Raw genomic sequence first — 24,309 nt, 5'->3', positions numbered from 1 at the left:
GATCAAATGTAATGACTGCTGTAAACAATATATAGGGCAGACTGGTAGGAACTTTGAAACCAGATTCAGGGACCACACCTGCTCTCAAAACAAAACAACTTTGGGGCGCATATGGCTGCGTCAAAGCACTCAGTCACGAACATTGAACACAATTTAGACATCCTGCATAGAGCTCATAAGGGACGGTTTCTTAACATTTTGGAAGAAATTGAAATATACACCCAAAAAAATAAAGATCCGGATTTAATCCTCAACGAGCATAGCGAGTTCAATCATAACGCCTATTTTAGCATTTATGACGACTTACTAAGATGACAACTGTTGCGTGTGGAGATACAGGCCGAGGGATGAGAGATGGTGCGTGACGGGGAAGCCGGAAGACGCGTGCAACGCCTGGCGTCGTTGACGGGGCCCTCCTGCGCGGCCCTCTTGCCCGCGGCGATGGACATCAGACGACTGAGCGGATCGCGGCACAACACCGAAATGGCGGGAACCACGGAAGCACACCGTAGAGGAAAACAAGCCCTCACCAGCACCATAGATATAGAAATCGCCCTATGTTTTTTAGATCGCATAATAATGATAATTCTACTGTTTTTCAATTCTGATAAGTACAGATTTTAACTTTGACATCTCCGTATTTTAATTAAGCATTTTTTAATAAAACAAAATCTACTGAATATAGTATGTGCAAATGGAATGTAACAAATGTACCAGACGCCACCTGTCGGTAATAGTATTTGTATGGAATGTAGCCATGTATGGAAGTGAAACATGGACGATAAATACTTTGGACAAGAAGAGAATAGATGCCTTTGAAATGTGGTGCTACAGAAGAATGCTGAAGATTAGATGGGTAGATCACATAACTAATGCGGAAGTATTGACTAGGATTGGGGAGAAGAGAAGTTTGTGGCACAACTCGACTAGAAGAAAGGATCGGTTGGTAGGACATGTGTTGAGGCATCAAGGGATCACCAATTTAATATTGGAGGGCATCGTGGAGGGTAAAAATCGTAGAGGGAGACCAAGAGATGAATAAACTAAGCAGATACAGAAGGATGTAGGTTGCAGTAGGTACTTGGAGATGAAGTAGTTTGCACAGGATAGAGTAGCATGGAGAGCTGCATCAAACCAGTCTCAGGACTGAAGACCACAACAACAACAATAATTAATATAAATGACGTGCACTCTGCCAACCAATTTTATGTGACGAAGCATGTGAAACTTGCTGGATTTGGACGGGTTACTCCTGTAACTGAAATATCAGGTACGTTCTGGTACATTTGATGTTGATTAGATAGGATGAAAAAGATTTGCTTCCGTGAAATAGTAAATTGGTATCACTATTGTTACATGTCTGAAGATAGTTCTGAATGAACCGAAACCGGTCATATGAATAAAAAATTTGCAATCGAGACGGATTATAAGTAACATTATAAAATCACTGATTGCTGTTATCCCATCAGACATTATGTTTGTTTTTGCAAAGAGTGACCAAGAGGTTAGAGGCGCCATGTCACGGATTGCGCGGCCCGTCCCCCCGGAGGTTCGAGTCCTCCCTCGGGCATGGGTGTGTGTGTTGTTCTCAGCATAAGTTAGTTTAAATTAGTTTAAGTAGTGTGCAAGTCTAGGGACCGATGACCTCAGCAGTTGGGTCCCTTAGGAATTCACACACATTTGAACGGGGAACTCACTTAAAGCTTGATAACCTGCCTTTGTAGCAGCGGTTCCGATCTAACAACTGCGCCCGACACTAATTGTCTTACACTGCTGGACATTAAAATTGCTACACCACGAAGATGACGTGCTACAGACGGGAAATTTAACCGACAGAAGAAGATGGTGTGATATGCAAATGATTAGCTTTTCAGAGGAGTCACACAAGGTTGCCACCCGGAGTGGACGAGCGGTTCTAGGCTCTTCAGTCCGGAACCGCGCAACCGCTATGGTCGCAGGTTCTAATCCTGCCTCTGGCATGGATGTGTCTGATGTCTAGGGGACTGAGGACCTCAGCTGTTAAGTCCCATGGTGCTCAGAGCCATTTCAACCATTTGACTGGCATCTTATCCGCATGGCTGCAACGGATCGTGCAGCCACGTCTCGATACCTGAGTCAACAGATGGGGACTTTTGGCAGACAACAACCATCTGCACGAACAGTTCGACGACGTATGCAGCAGCATGGACTATCAACTCGCAGACCATGGCTGCGGTTACCCTTGACGCTGCATCACAGACAGGAGCGCCTGCGATGGTGTACTCAACGACGAACCAGGGTGCACGAATGGCGAAACGTCATTTTTTCGTATGAATCCTGCTTCTGTTTACAGCATTATGACGGTCGCATCCGTGTTTGGCGACATCGCGGTGAACGCACATTGGAAGCGTCTATTCGTCATCGCCATATTGGCGCATCACCCGGCGTAATGGTATGGGTGCCAGTGGTTACACGTCTCGGGCACCTCTTGTTTGCACTGACGGCACTTCGAACAGTGGACGTTACATTTCAGATGGGTTACGACCCGTCTCTCTACCCTTCATTCGATCCCTGCGAAACCCTACATTTCAGCAGGATAATGCACGACTGCATGTTGCAGGTCCCGTACGGGCCTTTCTGGATACAGAAAATGTTCGACTGCTGCCCTGGTCAGCACATTCTACAGATCTCTCACCAACTGAAATCGTCTGGTCAATGTTGGCCGAGCAACTGTCTCGTCACAATACGGCAGTCACTACTCTTGATGAACTGTGGTATCGTGTTGAAGCTGCATGGGCAGCTGTACCTGCACACGCCATCCAAGCTCTGTTTGACTCAATGCCCAGGCGTATCAAGGATGTTAGTACCGCCGTAGGTGGTTGTTGTGGGTACTGATTTCTCAGGATCTGTGCACCCAAATTGCGTGAAAATGTAATCACGTGTCAGTTCTAGTATATTTGTCCAATGAATGCCCGTTTATCATCTGCATTTCTTCTTGGTGTAGCAGTTTTAATGGCCAGTAGTGTGTATACGTTTTGCCCGCCGCAGCGCCGTATTCTGCCGGTTTATTGCTCTGACGTATTTCAATACGCATGCCTGTACTAGTTTCTCTGGCGCTTCAGTGTAATATTCCTTTAGAGTCAACGCTTTCTGCGATGCATACAGACAACATAAAACATTAAAGAGGAAGGAAGATTCATTTCCCAAATGGTGTTGGCGTTGTAGACCGGTCGGTAGTTCAGGGTGAGGGAAGTCGAGAGATGCAGCTACGATTATATCTTGACACTTTCCATACGGTTTTCTGGAACTATTGAACGTCCCGATAGGATTGACCGGAACAAAACGCCTCACACTAAAACAAGTAAATTGTTGCGCCACGTCGCTCGGTTCGCCACAGGGGGACCAAATACGAGACTTCTGCGTATGCAGTCCAATGAAATGGTACGTAGTAGTAGTGCGGGCAGCAGCTGCGCGCGGCGCTGGGGCTCACCTGTAGATGACGACGGATGCGATGGCCAGCACGACGACCACGGAGCTGAGGACGATACTCAGCACCGCGTAGTCCGGGAACGCTGAAACACAGTGGAATGACGTCACTACCTGAGACTCGGTCCACGTTGACAAACGTGTTAATACCGCACATTGTTTCTCAAGAACCAGTTCCAAGTAACGTGTTCTACAGCAACTAAGAGCTTCATGTGTATCTACACCTACTTCACCTCAACGCCTCCATCTAAATCTACACTCTGAAAAACCACTGACAAGTGCATGGTGGAGTGTACTTCCCAACGTATAACTTCTTAGGTTTTATAAGAACGTAGGCTTCCGCGGCCGGTGTCATGGTGATTAAAATTCTTCTGGGTATTTCTAAATGGCTCAAATGGCTCTGAGCACTATGCGACTTAACTTCTGAGGTCATCAGTCGCCTAGAACTTAGAACTAATTAAACCTAACTAACCTAAGGACATCACACACATTCATGCCCGAGGCAGGATTCGAACCTGCGAGCGTAGCGGTCACTCGGTTCTAGACTGCAGCGCCTAGAACCGCTCGGCCACTCCGGCCGGCGAGTCATTTCTAAAAACTAACACCAATAATCAACTAAAACCGACGTTTCGGCGGAATTGCAACGGCCCTGCCTCAGCGCACGACTGGTTTTGCATGGGGATAGGTGCTTCTATTTATTACAGACTATCGATGCCGACGTCACTGTTGTAAAACTTTAAATTGGCCCTCTAATATGATTGGCTAGTCATGACGTAAGGGGAGATGGAAGTAAAGAGGCTATTCGTGGATGTCCATGTCGTAAACGAGTGGTAGCTGTCCGCTAATCAGCGTTCGGCTTCTGGTCGGCAAGTTTCTCTCCTGGTGTGCGCGGGAGTGGACTGACAGTTGCTCTACAGCTGTTTGTGCAGATACGCCCGTGTCCTGTGTAGCTTCTGCCCCGCGACCGCTCGCGGCCCGTTCGACTGGGATGGCCGGCAGCCAGGACGCCGGGAGTTTGTAGCCATCTTCTCTGTTGATGTTGTCACGCTGCTTAATAATTTCGATTGCCTCCCGTATTTTGCGTTCTCGCATCAACGATTCTTTAGCCAGTACTCGGGCTTCCTGGAACCTGATAGGTTGTCCACAGTCACGGTGGTGTTCCACTATCGCCGATTTATTTTGTTGTTATAATCGTACATAGCGTTCGTGTTCCGCTACTCGTAAGCTGACAGGTCTCCCTGTTTCTCCGCACTCATACCGTAGTTCGTAAACACCTGCAGGGTTAAGATTGTTGACTGCATCCTTGGTGGAACCTATCATTTCGTAGGTTTGAGACCTCGTCGGCGTTTTCTTCCCCGTGCATTCGCATGTGGTACAGTGGAAGAATGCCCGCTTCGAAGCCCCAGTGCGTCCCATAATTCTTCTAATTTCATCACCGTGGCCCGAAAACCAGGTTTTCCTGGGAGCTGGAATTTTGCGCCGCTGAGTACGCGATGCACCCGGCGTGGTGCATCGATCATCAACAGAGGTAAAATACAGCGCGCAGCGGAATTAATGGATCACTTTTCCGTACTTCGTAATTGCCTCCCATTGTAATTTGCAATTTGGCTAAAAAGTATCTACAAGCCTCCTCTGTAATGGAGCAAAAACGTGGTGCCCTGCGACGTCACCCTCTGGCTCAGCGACGCTTCAAATAGCGAAGTGTCGACACACGCGGAAAGAAAGCCAAAGTTCGGTAGTTTATGTGAGGTGTAAGGTGGGTTAATGACGTCACATGGCACCAAATTTCACCTCAATTCTGGCCAGCGGCACCGTGGCCGCGTCACACCATGAGAAGGTTGTCACAGCCTCTCTCACCCACATTTCACTCTTCCACCCATCGATTAAAGCACACGGTTTTCGTACGAGTGACAGAGGGAAACGTTTCAAGCACGTCATCGCTCATAGCGGACACGAAAGGGCTTCAGGGGGCGGCATAAAGGGCATCAGTGGAATCCCCCTTTCTCCAGGGCACTGATTCCCACACATTTCGAGGTTAAAAACGACAGTTCGCAGTGCGATGACCAACAGGGAAATATTCTAGACAACCTTCGTCATTTCTGATACCATCGGAAGTTTCAAGGGCACTGTGGGGCAGCATCCCCATTCAATATGATCGCACCTCTCCATAGCGCAGCGCAGCTGCAATATTTGCTCTCTTGTACCAGATGGAAACACTAGAATCCGTTAAACCACGCAATGAAATCTGAACGTGTTCCAAAGCAGCAAAAGGTATTTATACTTCTTCAACCCTACTTTTTTCCTCCATTCTCAGGCGTGATCACGCGGTAGTGCAACATAAAAACGAGCGTGAGTAAAGCAGCAGAGGTTCCTTCTAAACCCTCACCAGTTCGGCAAAATCCTCGGTGCCAGGTCCCCGCAATTTGGTGACTTTACCGGATTGAATCATCTATGAATGGATTCTTCTGAATGTGGGGTCCCTGAAGAAACTTATAGACACTCTATCGACGCTCATCTGCATTGGAGGCGGTGTTATTCGTTATGAGCATGATGTCTGCCTCCGAGGACGAATATTTTGTCTCGTGAGCTTCTGATAATCCAACCTGGCAAACAGTATACACTACATGAAGCTCTTAGATTGTTTGTGATTACTATGTACAGCTCTCTCTGCATAAACATCAACATTCACGTGTTTAGAGTAAGAAAGAAGTTACGCCTACGAATATGAACATTCAATAAGCGTCTCGGTGCGAGATTGACTGTCGCCAGATCTTAACTGACGCATCTGCCGAAACTCTGTTTCACATTTTACTCACGTAACATCTCTGGGACGTGGGGTCTAAAGTGGGTGAAATTCACCTTCCGTACACAACGCTCAATTTTCGTAAAAAGAGATCTGCACCATTCTGCGAGGCAGGCAAATTTACGACCGGACTGCGGAAATTAAAATGCAAATTGCCATTTGAGTGTTCCCGGTACTGTCTCGTAGTTCTTTTTCCTTTGTTATTTCGTTTTCATTGCGCACAGCCTTGCTCAGAATATGGTAAGCACTTTCCATTTCGCTTTTATCTCTAGATGAATGCTGGTTTTCCCTTTTCTCATCTCGTGTAGTTTTCTTGCGCCTACTCCGCGTAGTTATTAAACATGTAATTTTTGAGTATTTTTCTACGCTAAAAATGATTCTTTACCAAAGAAATAGTTTATGACATTAAACAGTGGAAAAAGTCAAAATGTGCGGTTTTTGTCTTTTTGCCAGGTTTTGAAAATTTATTTTTTCCCTTTTCTCATCTCGGGTAGTTTCCTTGCGCCTACTCCGCGTAATTATTAAACATGTAATTTTAGAGTATTTTTCTACGCTAAAAATGATTCTTTACCAAAGAAATAGTTTATGACTTATTAAACAATGGAAAAAGTCAAAATTTGCGGTTTTTGTCTTTTTGCCAGGTTTCGAAAATTCATTTCGAATATCATATCTATTAAATATACGACGATAAGTGTCTCATCCGTTTTGGGATTAGAAGGTCTTTTGAGATTAAAAGCAAACATTTCATACCATTGGGACACATAGTCAAAGCACCAGCGCATTAAAGATGTATTAAAAACGATTCCTTTTAGTACAATTTGTCAGAATAGTACACGTTACCACGCGTTTATTTTGGTATCAAAATAAGTTTGGAAATGTAAATCCTTGCAAAAGAGTTGCTCAGCAAATTTCAGTCTCTGTTTTCCCTGGTTATGAAGAAGTGAAAATTTCACCTTATAAAATGGTGGATGGTATGGAAGAAACAAATGAAAACTGAAAATTCCAACATCGCTGACAGAGCCAAGATCGTATACCCTATGTAATAGCTTACTGTTTTAGAAATTCTGTGATCGGTTTTCTATTTCGAATTGGGAATATAATATTAACCTCTCACCAACACTAGAAACTGTTTGTATTTTGCAAGATGTCTTTTTATGGAGCTTTGTACGAAATAGGTTTATGATTACGTAATGATAGTTCTGACAGTTCTCTTTGAAGTGGTCGCAATGATGGAAAAGGAAGTCATTGAAACAAGTTCTATTTAAAAGCAAACTTCCATACCGACTAAAGAAGATGGGGGTTGAAATCTTGACCTTCGATTTTAGCGGATAATACTGTAAGCAGCTGAGTCATTCGTCATTCTCGGTCGAACTCGATACCCGGTTATTAGGTATTTGTGTCACCAAAGGAAATTTTATTACTAATCGTAAGATTATTTTTTTTCCTAAACTTTCATTCATTTGTCCATAATTTCACGCTAAGATAGTGCGTCGGCTCATTATTTGTATTGCACTATATGTATACTAATTTTTGCATTGTGCCATTTCACACAAACATGGTGAGAAAAATGATACACCAAGTAGGTGTAGATAAAGAAGAGTGAGATTTTTAATTTTCTGTTCTATATAAATGCTTTTCCAGTTTAACTTTATTTTAGTGTCCTTAATGATTCAAATTAGGCTTAGTCTAAAAATAGTGCATATCAATATCAGGTACTTAAACAAACCATTGAGGCCAGTGTTGAACAAGTTCTATCGACACCTGAGAAATTCATTGTTTGCATAAACAAGTATCACGTAAATAAGTACGTTGATTACTGAATGGATCCAATGTCATTAGGATACGCATCCATATCAAATTACTCTGCCATTTTTAACTGCATCATACATTAAAATTACTTCTTGTTTTGAATCAGCTTCCATGTCACTTAGTTCATTTTCGTCACAGATTGGTCAATTCCACGAAGGAAATTTATGTTCTCTGTTATAATTTGCACGTTTTATCTTAGTATGACCTGCTTCTTTTGTTACTTTTCGATTTTCGTATTTTCTTTGATCTGCCGCTTATCTTCTTTATTTTTCATGTGAAACCCATACCCCACCGCCCGTCTTCATGTATTTGCTTAGCTATAAAAATTTTAGATTGTTATTTTTCACTGCTTGTGTATCTACATCACTTACTATCTCCGCAATCATACAGTTATCCTAATCTCTGTATGCAGAAGTATGTAGACAGTATTTCTACTTCACATACATCTAAAGACAGCGATTTATTGGCATAACACTTAGAAAAAGTAAGAGGTTTACTAAGGAGATTGGTTACACTACGCTTATCCGTCCACTTTTAGAGAATTAACGCGCGTTGTGTGATCCATATCAAATAGGATTGATGAACGACGTCGAAAAACTTCAATGAAGGGCATCTGGTTTTGTATTATCGTGAAACAGGGATGACAGTGCGACGGTGTGATACACGAATTGGGGCGGCAGTCATTAAAACAAAGGCCTTTTTCGCTGCGAGAAGGTCCTGCCGCAATCACCAAATTTCTCCTCAGATTGTAAAAATATTTTTTTGGCGCCCACCTACATAGAAAGAAATGATCATCGTAATAAAGTAAGAGAATCAGAGCTCGCACGGGAAGATTTAAGTGTTCATTTTTGAATCCCATAGAGAACGTCTGGGATGCACTAGCGAGACAGATTACATCGCGTCAGTATCCACCAAACACTCTCCAAGACCTGTGAGCAGCTCTCCGGTAGAATGGGCGTTATTTCCTCAACATGAGATTGATGACATCATTCATAGCATGACATGTCGTCCTCGGGCCTGTATTGTTGCCAGAGGTAGTCACACCCCATACTTTGCACATTAAACAGTTGGTGAAATGTATGTGCAAATCAATTAAGTTGGAGAAAGCGAAGAACATTTTTATCTATCGTTACGGATGTAGCGGCTGTTTATGTTCTCTATACTTTACATTGCTTTTACTTTACTACCACCTGTTTATACTGCTTCGTGCCAAAATAAACGCAACCTTACAAAATTTCCATTTGTTACTTTAATTTTTGACACCAGTGTAGATCGCCGCCTGACCACTGCGCAGCCAGCGCGTTCTCCGGGCTCACATAGGACGCGCTTCGCATCGCACCACTCGGAGTTCACGCACTGCTCAGTTTGAACCCCGGGCTTATGTTGACTGTGCCTAACAGTACAGTTCACATCGCCAAGCCGACGACGAATACCTCACCACAGCGTCCACGGACTTCAGCCATCGCCATGCTACTGCCTCGCTGGACCTCGTGTCAAATCGTCCTCGAGCCACCACATCGCTGGACTGTTTCCAATCGGTCCGCGAGCAGCATGCCGGTCACCGCCGATCACGGCCTCACTGACTTCACTAGTGTAAGAACATTCCAAAGCACCATCAGTGATCGGCTTTCTGCCCAAACCAAACCGTGCGACCTCACGTCCAAGAAATTGTGTTATTGGATTCTTTTCATTGTACTTAATAAACATACAGTTGTTCTTGCTACCTTGACACTTCAGTCTGTAACTTGTTGCTCCCTTCAGTTACGAAAACTACACTTCTCATATTTCGCAGCCAGCTCAAGAAGCTAAAAGCGGTTTTCGGCATATGACAGCACAAAGATGGTGACATGATTTAGTTTTATGCTTAATTCACTAAACTGTTGTATAGATTGAAATACTTAGTCAAGCACTGTTTTTTATGGAGGGGTATAACTTTTTAACAACATTCGAAACGTTAAGAAACGACAGGTATATTTATATAACGCTTGTTAATACAACACTGAAACTTTTCGCAAAAATACCAGAGATATGTTGTATTGCCGCGTCAGTTCAGGGTAAAATCTCGAGATTTCGACGGCCACCATCATCTTCGTCAGGAGCAACTGACTGTCAAAATCGCCGCTGTGGTGGCCTTGTACAGCACGAAGATGGCTTCTGATTGGTCTATAGTTACGTTATGCTGTCACAAATGATGTCAACGTCTGCCACCGCTCCCGCCGTAGCGTAAACATTGCGACGAATATCTGTGGCTCTTCTCTGCATCGACAGTTCCCTTTTATGCACCGCTAAGATTATATCCGCCGTCATTGTTGAAGATTTTCTCACAGTTTCTTTTTTCTGAAGCCCCTTTAATTATAGTGTCCCAGTGTGTGCTAAACTTGACAGGAAAGGCGGACCAAATCTATCATTGCTGTGTGAACACTGACAAGTGGGGTTCTCATATGAGGCTCCGTCGGTGTGTGAAGCCCTCTGAATGGATATTTGCTTCCACAGAAGCTGTTCACTTGAATATGAGTACGTACATACTTTTAAAATAGTTTTTCTAAGCCTCTTCTGATACGATAGAAGTTGGCATACAGTTTTATTTACCAAAAATTGTATTTAATCCAGTGTCTGTGTCTTCTAAAGTACGGAAGAAGTTGGCACATAGTTTCATTTTAAAATAAAATTGTAGTTTACCCTGTGTCCATTTCGTCTAAAATAGGGCCAACGGGGAATACGTTTCATCTTAGAAGAGTAGACCCATCTTCATGTTCCAGATAATGCCGAAACAGGTGTAAATGGGCTGCTTCTGTGTTGGCGGCGCTGTGTAGCGCTTTGCATTGGATCTCTGACTCCGCTTTCTTTGTAAGAGACTCTGTGGCTGGTTGGAATCGTTGTTGAAAGTTAATCGCCAGTACTGTTGGGCAGTTGGAACTTAGTCCCCAGCAGTGATCGAAGTACTGTTGGGCAGTTGGAGGTTAACAGCCAGCAGTGATGGATGTTAGCTGTGAGAAGTTAGCATTGACGGAGGGTAGAGGTCTGAAGTGTTGGCATAGGCTAACTATCTGTACATGTTCGACTTGGAGATTGAATATTATTCATGATTGTATGCCTTTGTACTAGACGTCAATGACGATTTACATTCGTGTTTGAACTGGATGTGGCATTATTAAGGTAAAAAAAAATACATTGTTTGGTTTGCAACAAAATCCTTCCTTTGCTAACCACATGCCTATTAGTAGTTAGTGGCTTTAGTAGTTAGAATCTTTTATTTAGCTGGCAGTACTGACGTTCGCTGTATTGCAGTAGTTCGCGTAATGAAGATTTTTGTGTGGTAACTGCTTATTGAAATGTATAGGTTATTGTTAGGATTGCTACTTATTCAGGGCCATTCTTTTGTATTTTTTGTATTAATTATCTGAAGTCAGGTTGTATATATATATATATATATTTTATTTTATTTTATTTTTTTTATTTATTTATTTTATTTTTTTTTTTTTTTTGAGCAGTCAGATTGCGTTGGCTAGAATATTGTAGGTCAGTGTTGACACGATGAGAAAAAGTAAAGAGAAAGTAGGCTCAGTACGTTCAGTTTTACTCAGTTGTTTCAGAATCAAATGACGTAGAAGTTTCATCTTCTCTGTCATTCAGCAATTTCAGTAAGATTCCCACATTTAAATATGGAAGTTTCACATGGCAGGAGAGCACCCTCTTAGTGGCACATACGCCACGACATTCAGTTCTCTGTGGCTTGTCTGTCAGTTTGAATATATTTCTTGGCCGCTTTTTGAAAATGAGTCAAAGCCGAACGTCGCATCAATGTACTCGTCTATTCAAGAGCTTTGGAATGCTGTTAAAACGAATATAGCCCCATTTCTACATGATTCAATGTCATTCTCGAGTTAAGGGTATTAATTATGCAACCAAGTTACTTGCTCGTTTTAGTACTATCATTAGCCGTGTGATGTAATCAAGCCTAATGCCCACTAGGTACATTTCGATACTGTTTCGTATCGAAGATTTCACGTATAACAAAATATGAGCTAAGTGTACATCGATTTCTATGTCAGCAACGTACGTGGTGAATTACTGCTTTCATTGATATTGACTGAACAATTTTGTTGTTGATTAATAAGAAAACATAAATGTTAGTTTTGTAAATTTAGTTACAATAAAGTTTTCACGAACTTTCGTATTATTTACCTGTTCCTTGTGTAAAGTAAATTTAGATACTTTCGCCCAGTTACGTAGATACTTCGACTGTTTGTTTCCTTTTGTAGCGTCTGTATTATTCTACTTTGCACTTACGAAGAAGGGACGATATATTAGTGAATCATGTGGGGTTGGTTATAAGAGAGGGACATGTCCGCATAGTGGGACGGAGTTGTATTTCTGTGAAAGTTGCTTCATCGTTGTGAAACAATTTTCTTATTAAATGTTAAAAAATACGGAAAGCAAAAATTTATGGAAACTCTTATTATTTACTCACATAAATTTTGTACAGCTACATCTACATGGACATACATATCCCGTATGTACATAAAATTCCGTGAAGCTGTGGACAGTTTTAAGTCCAACAGACAGCGAGTACTACTGAACAGCTCTGTGTAGAACACGAGAGACGCTTTCGCCTTCGGTACCCTGAGAAATCAGCGGGAGCAGAGTCTGCTCTAGGAAACGGATGTCGAACATCGAACATCTATATCTACGTATACACAGATTCCTCGCAAGCCACCGTACGGTGGGTGGCGGACGGTATTCCTTAACACAAGCAGTCGTCTCCTTTCCTGTTGCACTCGCAGATAGAGAGAGGGAAGAACGACTATCTATATGCTTCCATATGGGCCCTAATTTCTTGAATCTTATCTTCATGGTCCTTACGCGCAATATATATTGGCGGCAGTAGGATCGTTCTGCAGTCAGCTTCAAATGCCGGTTCTCTAATCTTTCTCAGTAGTGTTCTTCGACATGAATGTCTTCTTCTCTCCAGAGATTCTTACGTGAGCTCCCGAAGCACGTCCTAAAACTTGCTTGCCCATCCAACCTACCGGCAACAAATTTAGCAGCTCGCCTCTGAAGTGCTTTGATTTCTTCTTTCAGTCTGACATGTTCCCAGACACTCGAGCAGTATTCAAGATTAGGTCGCACTAGCGTCCTACATGCGGTCCTTCCCTAAAATTCTCCCAATATACCGAAGTCGACCATTTGTCTTCCCTACCACGATCCTCACATGCTCGTCCCATTTGATATCGCTTTGCAACACTACGCCCAGATGTTTAAAGGACGTGACTGTGTCAAACAGGAAACTATTAATGCTGTATCTGGATATATGCATTAACTAGCATTTTTGTATATAAGAGCCAACTGCCATTCACCACATAAACTAGAAATTTTGTCGAGGTTACCTTGAATCATTGTGCAGTAACTTGCCTTAGACACCTTCCTGTACATCACAGCATCATCAACGAACAACCGCAGATTGTTCCCACCCCGTCTGCCAGATCATTTATGTATATAAAAAACAGCAACGGTCCTATCACACTTCCCTGGAGCACTTCTGATATTTCCCCTGTCTCCAACGAACACTCGCCATCGAGGACAACATACCAGATTCCATTACTTTAGAAGTCGTCGAGCCAATCAGATACCTGGGAGCCTATTCACTACGCGCGTGCATTCGTTAACAGTCTGCAGTGGGGTAATTTCTTCTAACTGACAAAGATTGTGGCAGCAATAATAGCCTGAAGAAGACAAACGTAAAACCAGATAAATACACCGTTTATAATTCTACAACGTGGGCATGACTACTTTTAATTTTGAGCAAAATGACAAATATTTTTGAAGTTGGTACGTCATCGTAAATCGAACCCGGGCCCTTAGGACGGCCATCCGTCACACTGACCACTCAGCTATCGGGGTGGACAGAGAAGTGTGATAGGACCGTTGCTGTTTTTTATATACATAACTGATCTGGCAGACGGGGTGGGAACAAACTGCGGTTGGTCGCTGATGATGCTGTGAAGAACAGGAAGGTATCGAAGATAAGAGACTGCAGATTAATAGAAGGTGACCTCGACAAAATTTCTAGTTTATGTGGCGAATGGCAGGTGGCTCTTATATAGGAAAATACTAGTTAATGCGGATGGTTCAAATGGCTCTGAGCACTATGGGACTTAACTTCCGAGGTCACCAGTCCTCTAGAACTTAGAACTACTTGAACCTGACTAACCTAAAGACATCACAAACATCCATGCCCGAGGCCGGATTCGAACCTGCGACCGTAGGGGTCGCGCGGTTCCAGACTCAAGCGCCTAGAACCGCTCGGCCAGTCCGGCCGGCAGTTAATGCGGATATTCAGATACAGCATTCATAGTTTCGTGCTTGACACAGTCACGTCCTTTAAACGTCTGAGCGTAATGTTGCGAAGCGATATGAAATGAAACGAGCATGTGAAGATTGTGGCAGGGAAGACGAATGGTCAACTTCGGTACACTGGGAAAATTTTAGGGAAGTGTGATTCATCTGTAAAGGACCACATATAGGACGCTAGTGCGACCTAGTCTTGAGTACTGTTCGAGTGTTTGGGACCATGTCAGATTGAAAGAAGACATCGAAGCAATTCAGAGGCGACCTGCTAAATTTGTTACCAGTAGGTTCGATCGGCATGCAATTTTTAGAACGTGCATCGGGAGCTCAAGTGCGAGTCCCTGGAGTGAAGAAGACATTCATTTCGAAGAACACTACTGAGAAAGATTAGGGAACCGTCATTTGAAGCTGACTGCTGAACGATCCTACTGCCGCCAATATACATTGCGCGTAAGGACCATGAAGATAAGATTCAAGAAATTAGGGCCCATATGGAAGCATATAGACAGTCGTTCTTCCCTCGCTCTGTCTGAGAGTGGAACAGTAAAGGAGGCGACTGCTTATGTTAAAGAATACCCTCGGCCACCCACCGTAAGGTGGCTTGCAGGAAATCTATGTAGACGTAGATATAGATGTTCGATGTTCGATGTCCGTTTCTTAGGGGATGCTGTGCTCCCGTTGATTTCTTAGGGCACCGAAGGCGAAAACATCTCTCGTGTTCTATACAGAGCTGTCTGTTAAACTTAAAACTGTCCACAGCCACACGGAATTTTATATACTTACGAAGTATGTATGTAGATGTAGTTGTACAAATTTTATGTGAGTTATGAAACTAGCTCCTCCTCGTAAATAATAAGAGATACTATAATTCTTCGCCTTCCGTATTTTTTAATAGTAAACAAGAAAACTGTTTCACAATGGTGAAGCAAACTTCACAGAAAGAATGTGTCACAGTTGAAACCGCATTCCAAAATCTTGAACCATCGACGAAATAAAGAGTGCTATTCACTCCGTTCGAATTGTAACATTACTACCGCTATAATCCTCCATTAACACTTTCGTGGGCAAAATTATTGAGCAGTTTTTTTTAATGAATGGAGATCAGATAGTAGTTAACAGATAAGTATATTTATCATACAGAATGTCAAATTCGCTCCAACTGTGAAATTGAGGTCACACAACAAGGTGGGAAGTATTCTTCCCACTGTCCTTCCTTGGAGTTAAATAACAAAAACAACTTTTTTAATATGTGTCATATTTATATGATAAATTTACTTCTCTTGTTACAATGATTGTTCACAATTACTTGCCATGAAATTTTCTGAAACATGGGTCTATGCAAAGTGGTACTTGACAATATTTACAAACACAGCGAGTGCTCTTTTCCGCAGCTTTGGTACTACAATGACGGCACCCCCAGCAGGTTTCTCCTAAAATGGCTTGATCTCCCCTACAGCCACATGACGAAACTCTTCAGGTACTTTACCCCTTTTTGCCAGAAAGACAGGTTTTTGTCCACGCCTTTTTTGGGATGAGAAGCCAGCGATCAATTGTCTGGCTAGATGGATCTTGTATGTGAGCTGATCATGCTGTCCACTTTCTCTTTTACTAATTTTCTACAGGATACAACTGTTCACTGCAGTAACATCCACCAGGGAATGCAATAATCTGTGCCACCATTTTACAGAACGTCTGCCAATAGCATACCTCTCTCGTAATTGATCAAACTTATCGACACCACCCATTATTTTGTTGTATTCTGCCACAACTTCAGGACAAGAAATCTCTGTACTAGTACCATCCTTGTTTTTCCTTTTCACTGTGGCTGTTTCTCATGGGTCATGAATTGAGGACAGGAAAGTGACTGGATGGTTATCCATTTCACTGCAGAAATGGCTCCTTTTGTTCCAAACTGGAATTCTCCTCGTTCGAATTTTACATTCTCCTTCATAAATTTGGGTAAATCAAAAGTATTTACAGCTTCGAGGAAAGAATCACAAAACGTCACGCAAACAGCACTGAAAGGATCCTCTACAGAGCAACACTCAGCTATACAATGCCTCTGCGCGAAGGTACAGCAAAAACGGCGGGAACTTCCGATTTGAAGTAGTACCCTATACTGGTCAGTAGGTGGTAGCACCGTACAGAAGTGGGAACTGTGAATCCCACGGGACTAGGAGCGAGTTCACTGTAGTGGGAAGCGTGTTTCCCACGGCTCACGGTAGGGTTAAAATACTCACGAAGTTACTTTCACACTTGTCAGTGTCGTCTCGTTGAGAGCAACGTGTTGAATTCCTTTCCTAATTCCAACATTTACTCATTTATGACGCAGATCAGACACCCAGCACTAATTCCCTGTAAGCGGTCGAGTGATTATGGAAACTCTCGTCGCCAAAGACCTTAGTGCAGGAAGCTGTGCACATAAAGGGCTGCGTGGCCGCAAGCAAACCGTGGCGACTACCGCAGCCAGCAAACGAGGGGACGTGTTCTCCGGAGGGCACACAGATTCCGCGCGTCTGTGGAGCACAGGAGGCGTTCCCAGGGGGTCGCCCCCCACTCCCGAACAGACGGCGGTTCCCAGCGCAGCTGCAATTAGCACGCAGTCGGCCGATGTAGGGCCGGTCACGCTCGCCCTCGGGGTGCGGCGCCGTTTTTAATTAGGCGGCCGCTGCTATCGCGGCGGTGCGGCGGCAAACAGCGCCGCGTTACTGCGAGCTCTGCCCTGCCCTGCCCTGAGGGCCGCTTTGACTTTCAAATGAAGCAGCCGCACGCTGGCGGGTCGCCGCGCCCCCGCAGGCCGAGATTGCTCGCGTCCAGCCGCCCACGCACCGCTCGCTGTGCTAACTCGCAGGGATCCTCTCGCGTTAGCAGCAGTTTCCGCAGCTGGGACGGCCGGGCGGCAACTTGTAACCAAGGTGCAGTTATCGCAACAAGTTCTATGGTATCTAAATGGCCACTGATTGGGACATGATATGAGAAGCGTTGAATAAGTAATGCAACACATTTTTCTGAAAGCACAGTGGTTTTATTGAACATTTCAGTAAGTCATGTTATTCACCACCATTTTGGCTACAAAATTCTATTTTTCACCGAGCGAGGTGGCTCAGTGGTTAGCATACTGGACTCGCATTCGGGAGGACGATGATTCAAACTTTCGTCCAGCCATCCAGATTTAGGTTTTCCCTGATTTCCCTGAATCGCTTCAAGGAAATGCCGGGATGGTCTCTTTGACAGGATTAGATTAGATTAGATTAGATTAGTACTTGTTCCATAGATCATGAATACGACACTTTGCAATCATGTGGAACGTGTCAGGTTAATAAGAGGTGTCTATACAAGATATTACATTAGACAAAATATTACATGACACTCAATATTATTATTACTAAATTATTATTATTTTTTTTTTGAGGTTGGTGAATTACCCACTTACTATATCCAAAAATACATCTAATGAGTAGAAGGAGTTGCCATTAAGAAATTCTTTTAATTTCCTTTTAAATGCTATATGGCTATCTATCAGACTTTTGATGCTATTAGGTAAGTGACCAAAGACTTTTGTGGCAGCACAATTTACACCCTTCTGAGCCAAAGTTAGATTTAACCTTGAGTAGTGAAGATCATCCTTTCTCCTAATGTTGTAGCCATGTACACTGCTATTACTTTTGAATTCGTTTGGATTGTTAATAACAAATTTCATTAGTGAATGTACATATTGTAAGGCTACAGTGAAGATTTCTAGCTCTTTAAACAAGTGTCTGCAGGATGATGTTGGATGAGCTCCAGCAATTATTCTGATTACACGCTTTTGTGCAATGAACACTCTTTTACTCAATGATGAGTTACCCCAGAATATGATGCCATACGAAAGCAGAGAATGAAAATAGGCGTGGTAAGCTAATTTACTCAGATGTATATCGCCAAAATTTGCAATGACCCTAATAGCATAAGTAGCTGAACTCAAACGTTTCAGTAGATCCTCGTGTGTTTTTTCCAGTTCAACCCCTCATCAATGCATACACCTAGAAATTTTGAATATTCTACCTTAGCTACCGATTTCTGATCGAAGTCTATATTTATTAATGGGGTCATTCCATTTACTGTGTGGAAATGTATATACTGTGTTTTGTCAAAGTTTAATGAGAGCCCATTTGCAGAGAGCCACTTAATGATTTTCTGAAAAACATCGTTTACAATTTCACCAGTTAATTCTTGTCTGTCGGGTGTGATAGCTACATTTGTATCATCAGCAAAAAGTACCAGCTTTGCATCTTCGTGAATATAGAATGGCAAGTCATTAATATAATTAAGAACAGTAGAGGACCCAAGACCGAACCTTGCGGCACCCCGTTCTTGATTGTTCCCCAGTTTGAGAAATCACCAGTTTTTTGCATATTATGTGAACCGTTTACTTCAACTTTCTGCACTCTTCCAGTTAGGTATGATTTAAACCATTTGAGCACTGTCCCATTCATACCACAGTACTTGAGCTTATCTAGAAGTATTCCATTATTTACACGGACACGGACACGGCCGCTCCGTCGCTAATGACCTCGTTGTCGACAGGACGCTAAACACTAATCTCCTCCTCCTCTTATTTTTCAACACAATCTCCTTTCACTGCTATGCACTTACGCCACCTTACTGGCAGGCCCTGTATGTCCGCATAGTACAACTCCACCTGTTGACATCTGTGAAAACGTCTTGCTGCAGCAATAATCTTCCCATTAACAACGTACTGCTTCTCGCAGAGCATATACTTCATTGAGCTACACGGATGTAACTAGGAAGGTGCAAGATTCGGTCTCTAGTGTGGGTGAAGTGGAACAATGTGCGAGGAGTGTTTTTTAAGTAAGTACCGTTTTGAAATTAAAAAAGGACGTGCTAAGATCTTTCAATAATTTTATTTTTACATGAAAGCCTGTACCTTAATCTACGCACTGACTCCATTACAGTCTGATTCTTCCTAGTTTACATTGTGTACTGAGAGTTTAAGATCCCTCCGATAATCTTGAGTCCCACCGACTCTGAAGTACGGGCTGATATAAGATTTCTTAGTGCTAAAGGCCTAAAAGCATTCGATATTCATCGTGAGATCTGTACAGTTTAAAGAGAAAACATTATGAGTGATGGAATGGTAAGAAAGAGGGTGAGAGTAGTTAAAGATGGCTGCACAAATGTGCATGATGAACAACGGAGTGGGCGTCCTTCGGTCGTTAATGAAAGTTTGGTGCAGGAAGTGGACAATAAGGCGAGAGAAAACAGACGCTTTACGATTTCCTCCTTGCGGGATGACTTACCTAATGTTTCTCGTAGTGTTTTGCATGGCATTGTGACCGAGCACTTGAATTACCGAAAATTGTGCTCACGTTTGATACCGAAAATGTTGACGGATGTGCACAAAACCAAACGTTTGGACAGAGCATTGACTTTTCTTGAGCGGTACCACAACGACGGTGATGATTTCTTAAGCCAAATTGTTACGTGCGATGAAACATGGTGGCCTGCGTCACACCAGAATCAAAGCAACAGTCCTTAGAAGTACAGCAAGGCCATCGTTTTGCTGCAACACAATGCCTGTCCGCGTGTGGCGAATCAGACCAAAGATCTCATCACATCTTTCGATGGGAAATTCTACATCATCCCCTGTACAGGCCCGATCTTGAGCCCGGTGACTACCATCTGTTCCTGCACTTGAAGAAACACCTGGGCGGTCAGCGTCTTCAAGACGATGACGAAGTCAAAATAGTGGTGATGCAGTGGTTAACAAGTCAGGCGCCAGACTTCCATGAGGAGGGTAATCAAACACTGATAGTACGTTATGACAAGTGCCTCAGTATTGACGGAAATTATGTAGAAAAGTAGACAAAGGTACAGGCTTTCAGGTAAAAATAAAATTATTGAGATGTCTTAGCACGTCATTTTTAATTTCAAAACGGTACTTACTTGAAAAACACGCCTCGTAGTTTTGTGAGCTCTTCTCGGTTTTTTTTTTTTTTTTTTTTTTTTTTTTTTAAAAAAAGCTTTGATCACGCTGAAGCCGATTCTTCAGTTTCCAGAGGGGAGCAAAATACACTTCCAAATTGATCGTTGCATCGTGAGGGAGGACATCAAACAGAATCACCCCTTCGTAGTCCCAGATGACCGTCACCACCACTTTAGCGGCTGAGGGAATGCGTTTCAACTTTCTTTTTGCAGGAGAGCTGGCGCTCGCTTGTGAAGATGTTCGACGCGAAATTCTCACGATCAGCGTCGTAACGCGCAAGGGCCTTGGTATGCGGCAGGGACACTGGTTTTCATGTAAACATAGGCGGACCTTTCGACAGACTGACAGAAAAGCGTTGTCAGAGTGAAAATTACATCGACAGGTATTTCCCTGGCAGACTGCAAGTTTCGTTTCCGCACTGGAGCTGTGGGATGAGAGAAAGAACTTGTATCAGCAGGAGGCCGGGGCACTGCCAGTGCTAAGAATAGTGCCTTCAGCTGATAAAAATGCTCAGTTTTCATAAAAATATGAAGATGCTCCAGTATTAGCGGCTAGACGTGGGCACAGTTCTTTAGCTTTCCCAGGACCTGAGGAGTAAGACTAGCTGGTAGACACGCAAACGCCGATTGGTAAAGTTCATATGATATTATGAGGTCGTATCATACAGAGCGAAGTATTTTTGTAGAAGAGGGGAGGATAGAGAAGTCATTTGAGTGTTTTTAACGCGTTGCGCTTCCTTGGAAGGACATCTTGCTAAAGAAGAAAATACGCCGTTGTCAGAGAGTACCTGCAAAATGATCCGTGGTCATGTTTTCTTGATGGACTGGAAAGAGCAGGCTGCTCGATTCAGACAGACAAGAGAGAGCTTCGATGTGAGCCGTGGCACGGAACACACGTTGGCAGACTGCAGTCTTCAGTGGAGCAGCCTACTGTGGGTCTTAAGTTGCCATACTCTGCTCATGTTGTGTTGATAATTCATGGTCGGCAGTAGTGGCACCACACCATGTTAGAACAATACCTGATGCATTCCAGTCAACAGTGCATTGGCAAAAGCAAGCGTTTTTTCCAATTTAGCATCCAGCCAAGCAGTCACTATAATCGATTAGTAGGAAAACCATGAGTTATTTCAGAACATCACTTGCGGTTGTAGCTGACCATTTCAAACTTTCGCTGCCCTCCAATACCAAATTGGTGATCCCTTGATGCCACAGAATATGTCCTACCAACCGATCCCTTCTTCTAGTCAAATTGAGCCACAAATTTCTCTTATCCCTAATTCTGTTCAATACTTCCTCATTAGTTATGTGATCTACCCATCTAATATTCAGCATTCTTCTGTAGCACCACATTTCAAAGGTTCTATTCTCTTCTTCTCTAAACTATTTATCGTCCACGTTTCAGTTCCGTATATGGGTACACTCCATACAAATACTTTCAGAAAAGACTTCCTGACACTTAAATCTATACACGGTGTTAACAAATTTATCTTCTTCAGAAGCGCTTTCCTTGCCATTGCCAGTCTACATTTTATATGCTCTCTACTTCGAACATCATCAGTTACTTTGCTCCCCAAATAGCAAAATTCCTTTACTACTTTAAGTGTCTCATTTCCTAATCTAATTCCCTCAGCATCACCCGACTTAGTTCGACTACATTCCATTATCCTCGTTTTGCTTTTGTTGATGTTCATCTTATACCCTCCTTTCAAGAAACTATACATTCCATTCAACTGCTCTTCCAAGTCCTTTGCTGTCTCTGACAGTATTACAATGTCATCGGCGAACCGCAAAGCTTTTATTTATTCTCCATGGATTTTAATACCTACTCCGAATTGTTTCCTTCACTGCTTGCTCAATATACAGATTGAATAACATCGGGGAGAGACTACAACCCTGGCTCACTCCATTCCCGACCACTGCTTCCCTTTAATGTCTCTCGACTCTTATAACTGCCATCTGGTTTCTGTACAAATTGTAAATAGCCTTTCGCTCCCTGTATTTTACCCCTACCACCTTCAGAATTTGAAAGAGCGTATTCCAGTCAGTATTGTCAAATCTTTCTCTAAGTCTACAAATGCTAGAAACGTAGGTTTGCCTTTCCTTAATCTAGCTTCTAAGATACGTCGTGGGGTCAGTATTGTCTCACGTGTTCCAACATTTCTACGGAGTCCAAACTGATCTTCCCCGAGGTCGGCATCTACTAGTTTTTCCATTCGTCTGTAAAGAATCCGCGTTAGTATTTTGCAGCCGTGACTTATTAAACTTGTTGTTCGATAATTTTCACATCCATCAGCACCTGCTTTCTTTGGGATTGGAATTATTATATTCTTCTTGAAGTCTGAGGGTGTTTCGCCTGTTTCATACATCTTGCTCACCAGATGGTAGAGTTTCGTCAGGACTGGCTCTCCCGAGGCTGTCAGTAGTTCTAATAGAATGTTGTCTACTCCCGGGGCCTTGTTTCGACTCAGGTCTTTCAGTGCTCTGTCAAACTCTTCACGCAGTATTATATCTCCCATTTCATCTTCATCTACATCCTCTTCCGTTTCCATAATATCGTCCTCAAGCACATCGCCCTTGTATAGACCCTCTATATACTCCTTCCACCTTTCTGCTTTCCCTTCTTTGCTTAGAACTGGGTTTCCATCTGAGCTTTTGATATTCATACAAGTGGTTCTTTTTTCTCTGAAGGTCACTTTAATTTTCCTGTAGGCTGCATCTATCTCACCCCTACTGAGATAAGCCTCTACATCCTTACATTTGTCCTCTAGCCATGCCTGCTTAGCCATTTTGCACTTCCTGTCGATCTCATTTTTGAGACGTTTGTATTCCGTTTTGCCTGCTTCATTTACTGCAGTTTTGGATTTTCTCCTTTCATCAGTTAAATTCAGTATTTCTTCTGTCACCCAAGGATTTCTACTAACCCTCGTCTTTTTACCTACTTTATCCTCGGCTGCCTTCATTACTTCATCCCTCAAAACTACCCACTCTTCTTCTACTGTATTTCTTTCCCCCATTCCTGTCAATTGTTCCCTTATGCTCTCCCTGAAACTCTCTACAACCTCTGGTTCTTTCAGTTTATCCAGGTCCCATCTCCTTAAATTCCCACCTTTTTGCAGTTTCTTCAGTTTTAATCTACAGGTCATAACCAATGGATTGTGGTCAGAATCCACATCTGCCCCTGGAAATGGCTTAAAATTTAAAACCTGGTTCCTAAATCTCTGTCTTACTATTATATAATCTATCTGAAACCTGTCAGTATCTCCAGGCTTCTTCCATGTATACAACCTTCTTTCATGATTCTTGCACCAAGTGTTGGCTATGATTAAGTTGTGCTCTGTGCAAAATTCTACCAGGCGGCTTCCTCTTTCATTACTTAGCCCCAATCCATATTCACCTACTATGTTTCCATCTCTCCCTTTTCCTACTCTCGAATTCCAGTCACCCATGACTATTAAATTTTCGTCTCCCTTCACTACCTGAATAATTTCTTTTATCTCATCATACATTTCTTCGATTTCTTCGTCATCTGCAGAGCTAGTTGGCATATAAACTTGTGCTGCTGTAGTAGGCGTGGGCTCCGTGTCTATCTTGGCCACTATAATACGTTCTCTATGCTGTTTGTAGTAGCTTACCCGCACTCCTATTTTTTTATTCACTATTAAACCTACTCCTGCATTACCCCTATTTCATTTTGTATTTATAACCCTGTATTCACCTGACCAAAAGTCTTGTCCCCCCTGCCACCGAACTTCACTAATTACCACTATATCTAACTTTGACCTATCCATTTCCCTTTTTAAATTTTCTAACCTACTTGCCCGATTAAGTGATCTGACATTCCACACTCCGATCCGTAGAATGCCAGTTTTCTTTCTCCTGATAACGCCGTCCTCTTGAGT

The 24,309-nt window shown here is 42.9% G+C and overlaps 1 protein-coding gene across 2 annotated transcripts in view; it reads right to left on the bottom strand.

Moving 5' to 3' along the window:
- LOC124795224 (atrial natriuretic peptide receptor 1-like) overlaps nucleotides 1–24,309 on the bottom strand; it is a 1,189,640-nt gene that overhangs the window by 434,200 nt on the left and 731,131 nt on the right. For both annotated transcript variants that reach the window (XM_047259145.1, XM_047259146.1), the window contains exon 7: nucleotides 3,470–3,551. In XM_047259145.1, coding sequence (XP_047115101.1) covers nucleotides 3,470–3,551 — 82 coding nt within the window. The remainder of the gene's footprint in view (nucleotides 1–3,469; nucleotides 3,552–24,309) is intronic.

This window comes from Schistocerca piceifrons, chromosome 4 (assembly GCF_021461385.2).
Source record: "Schistocerca piceifrons isolate TAMUIC-IGC-003096 chromosome 4, iqSchPice1.1, whole genome shotgun sequence".
NCBI lineage: Eukaryota > Metazoa > Arthropoda > Insecta > Orthoptera > Acrididae > Schistocerca > Schistocerca piceifrons.
Note: the sequence above shows the minus strand (reverse complement) of the source record. Positions and strands in the feature narration are given on the sequence as shown.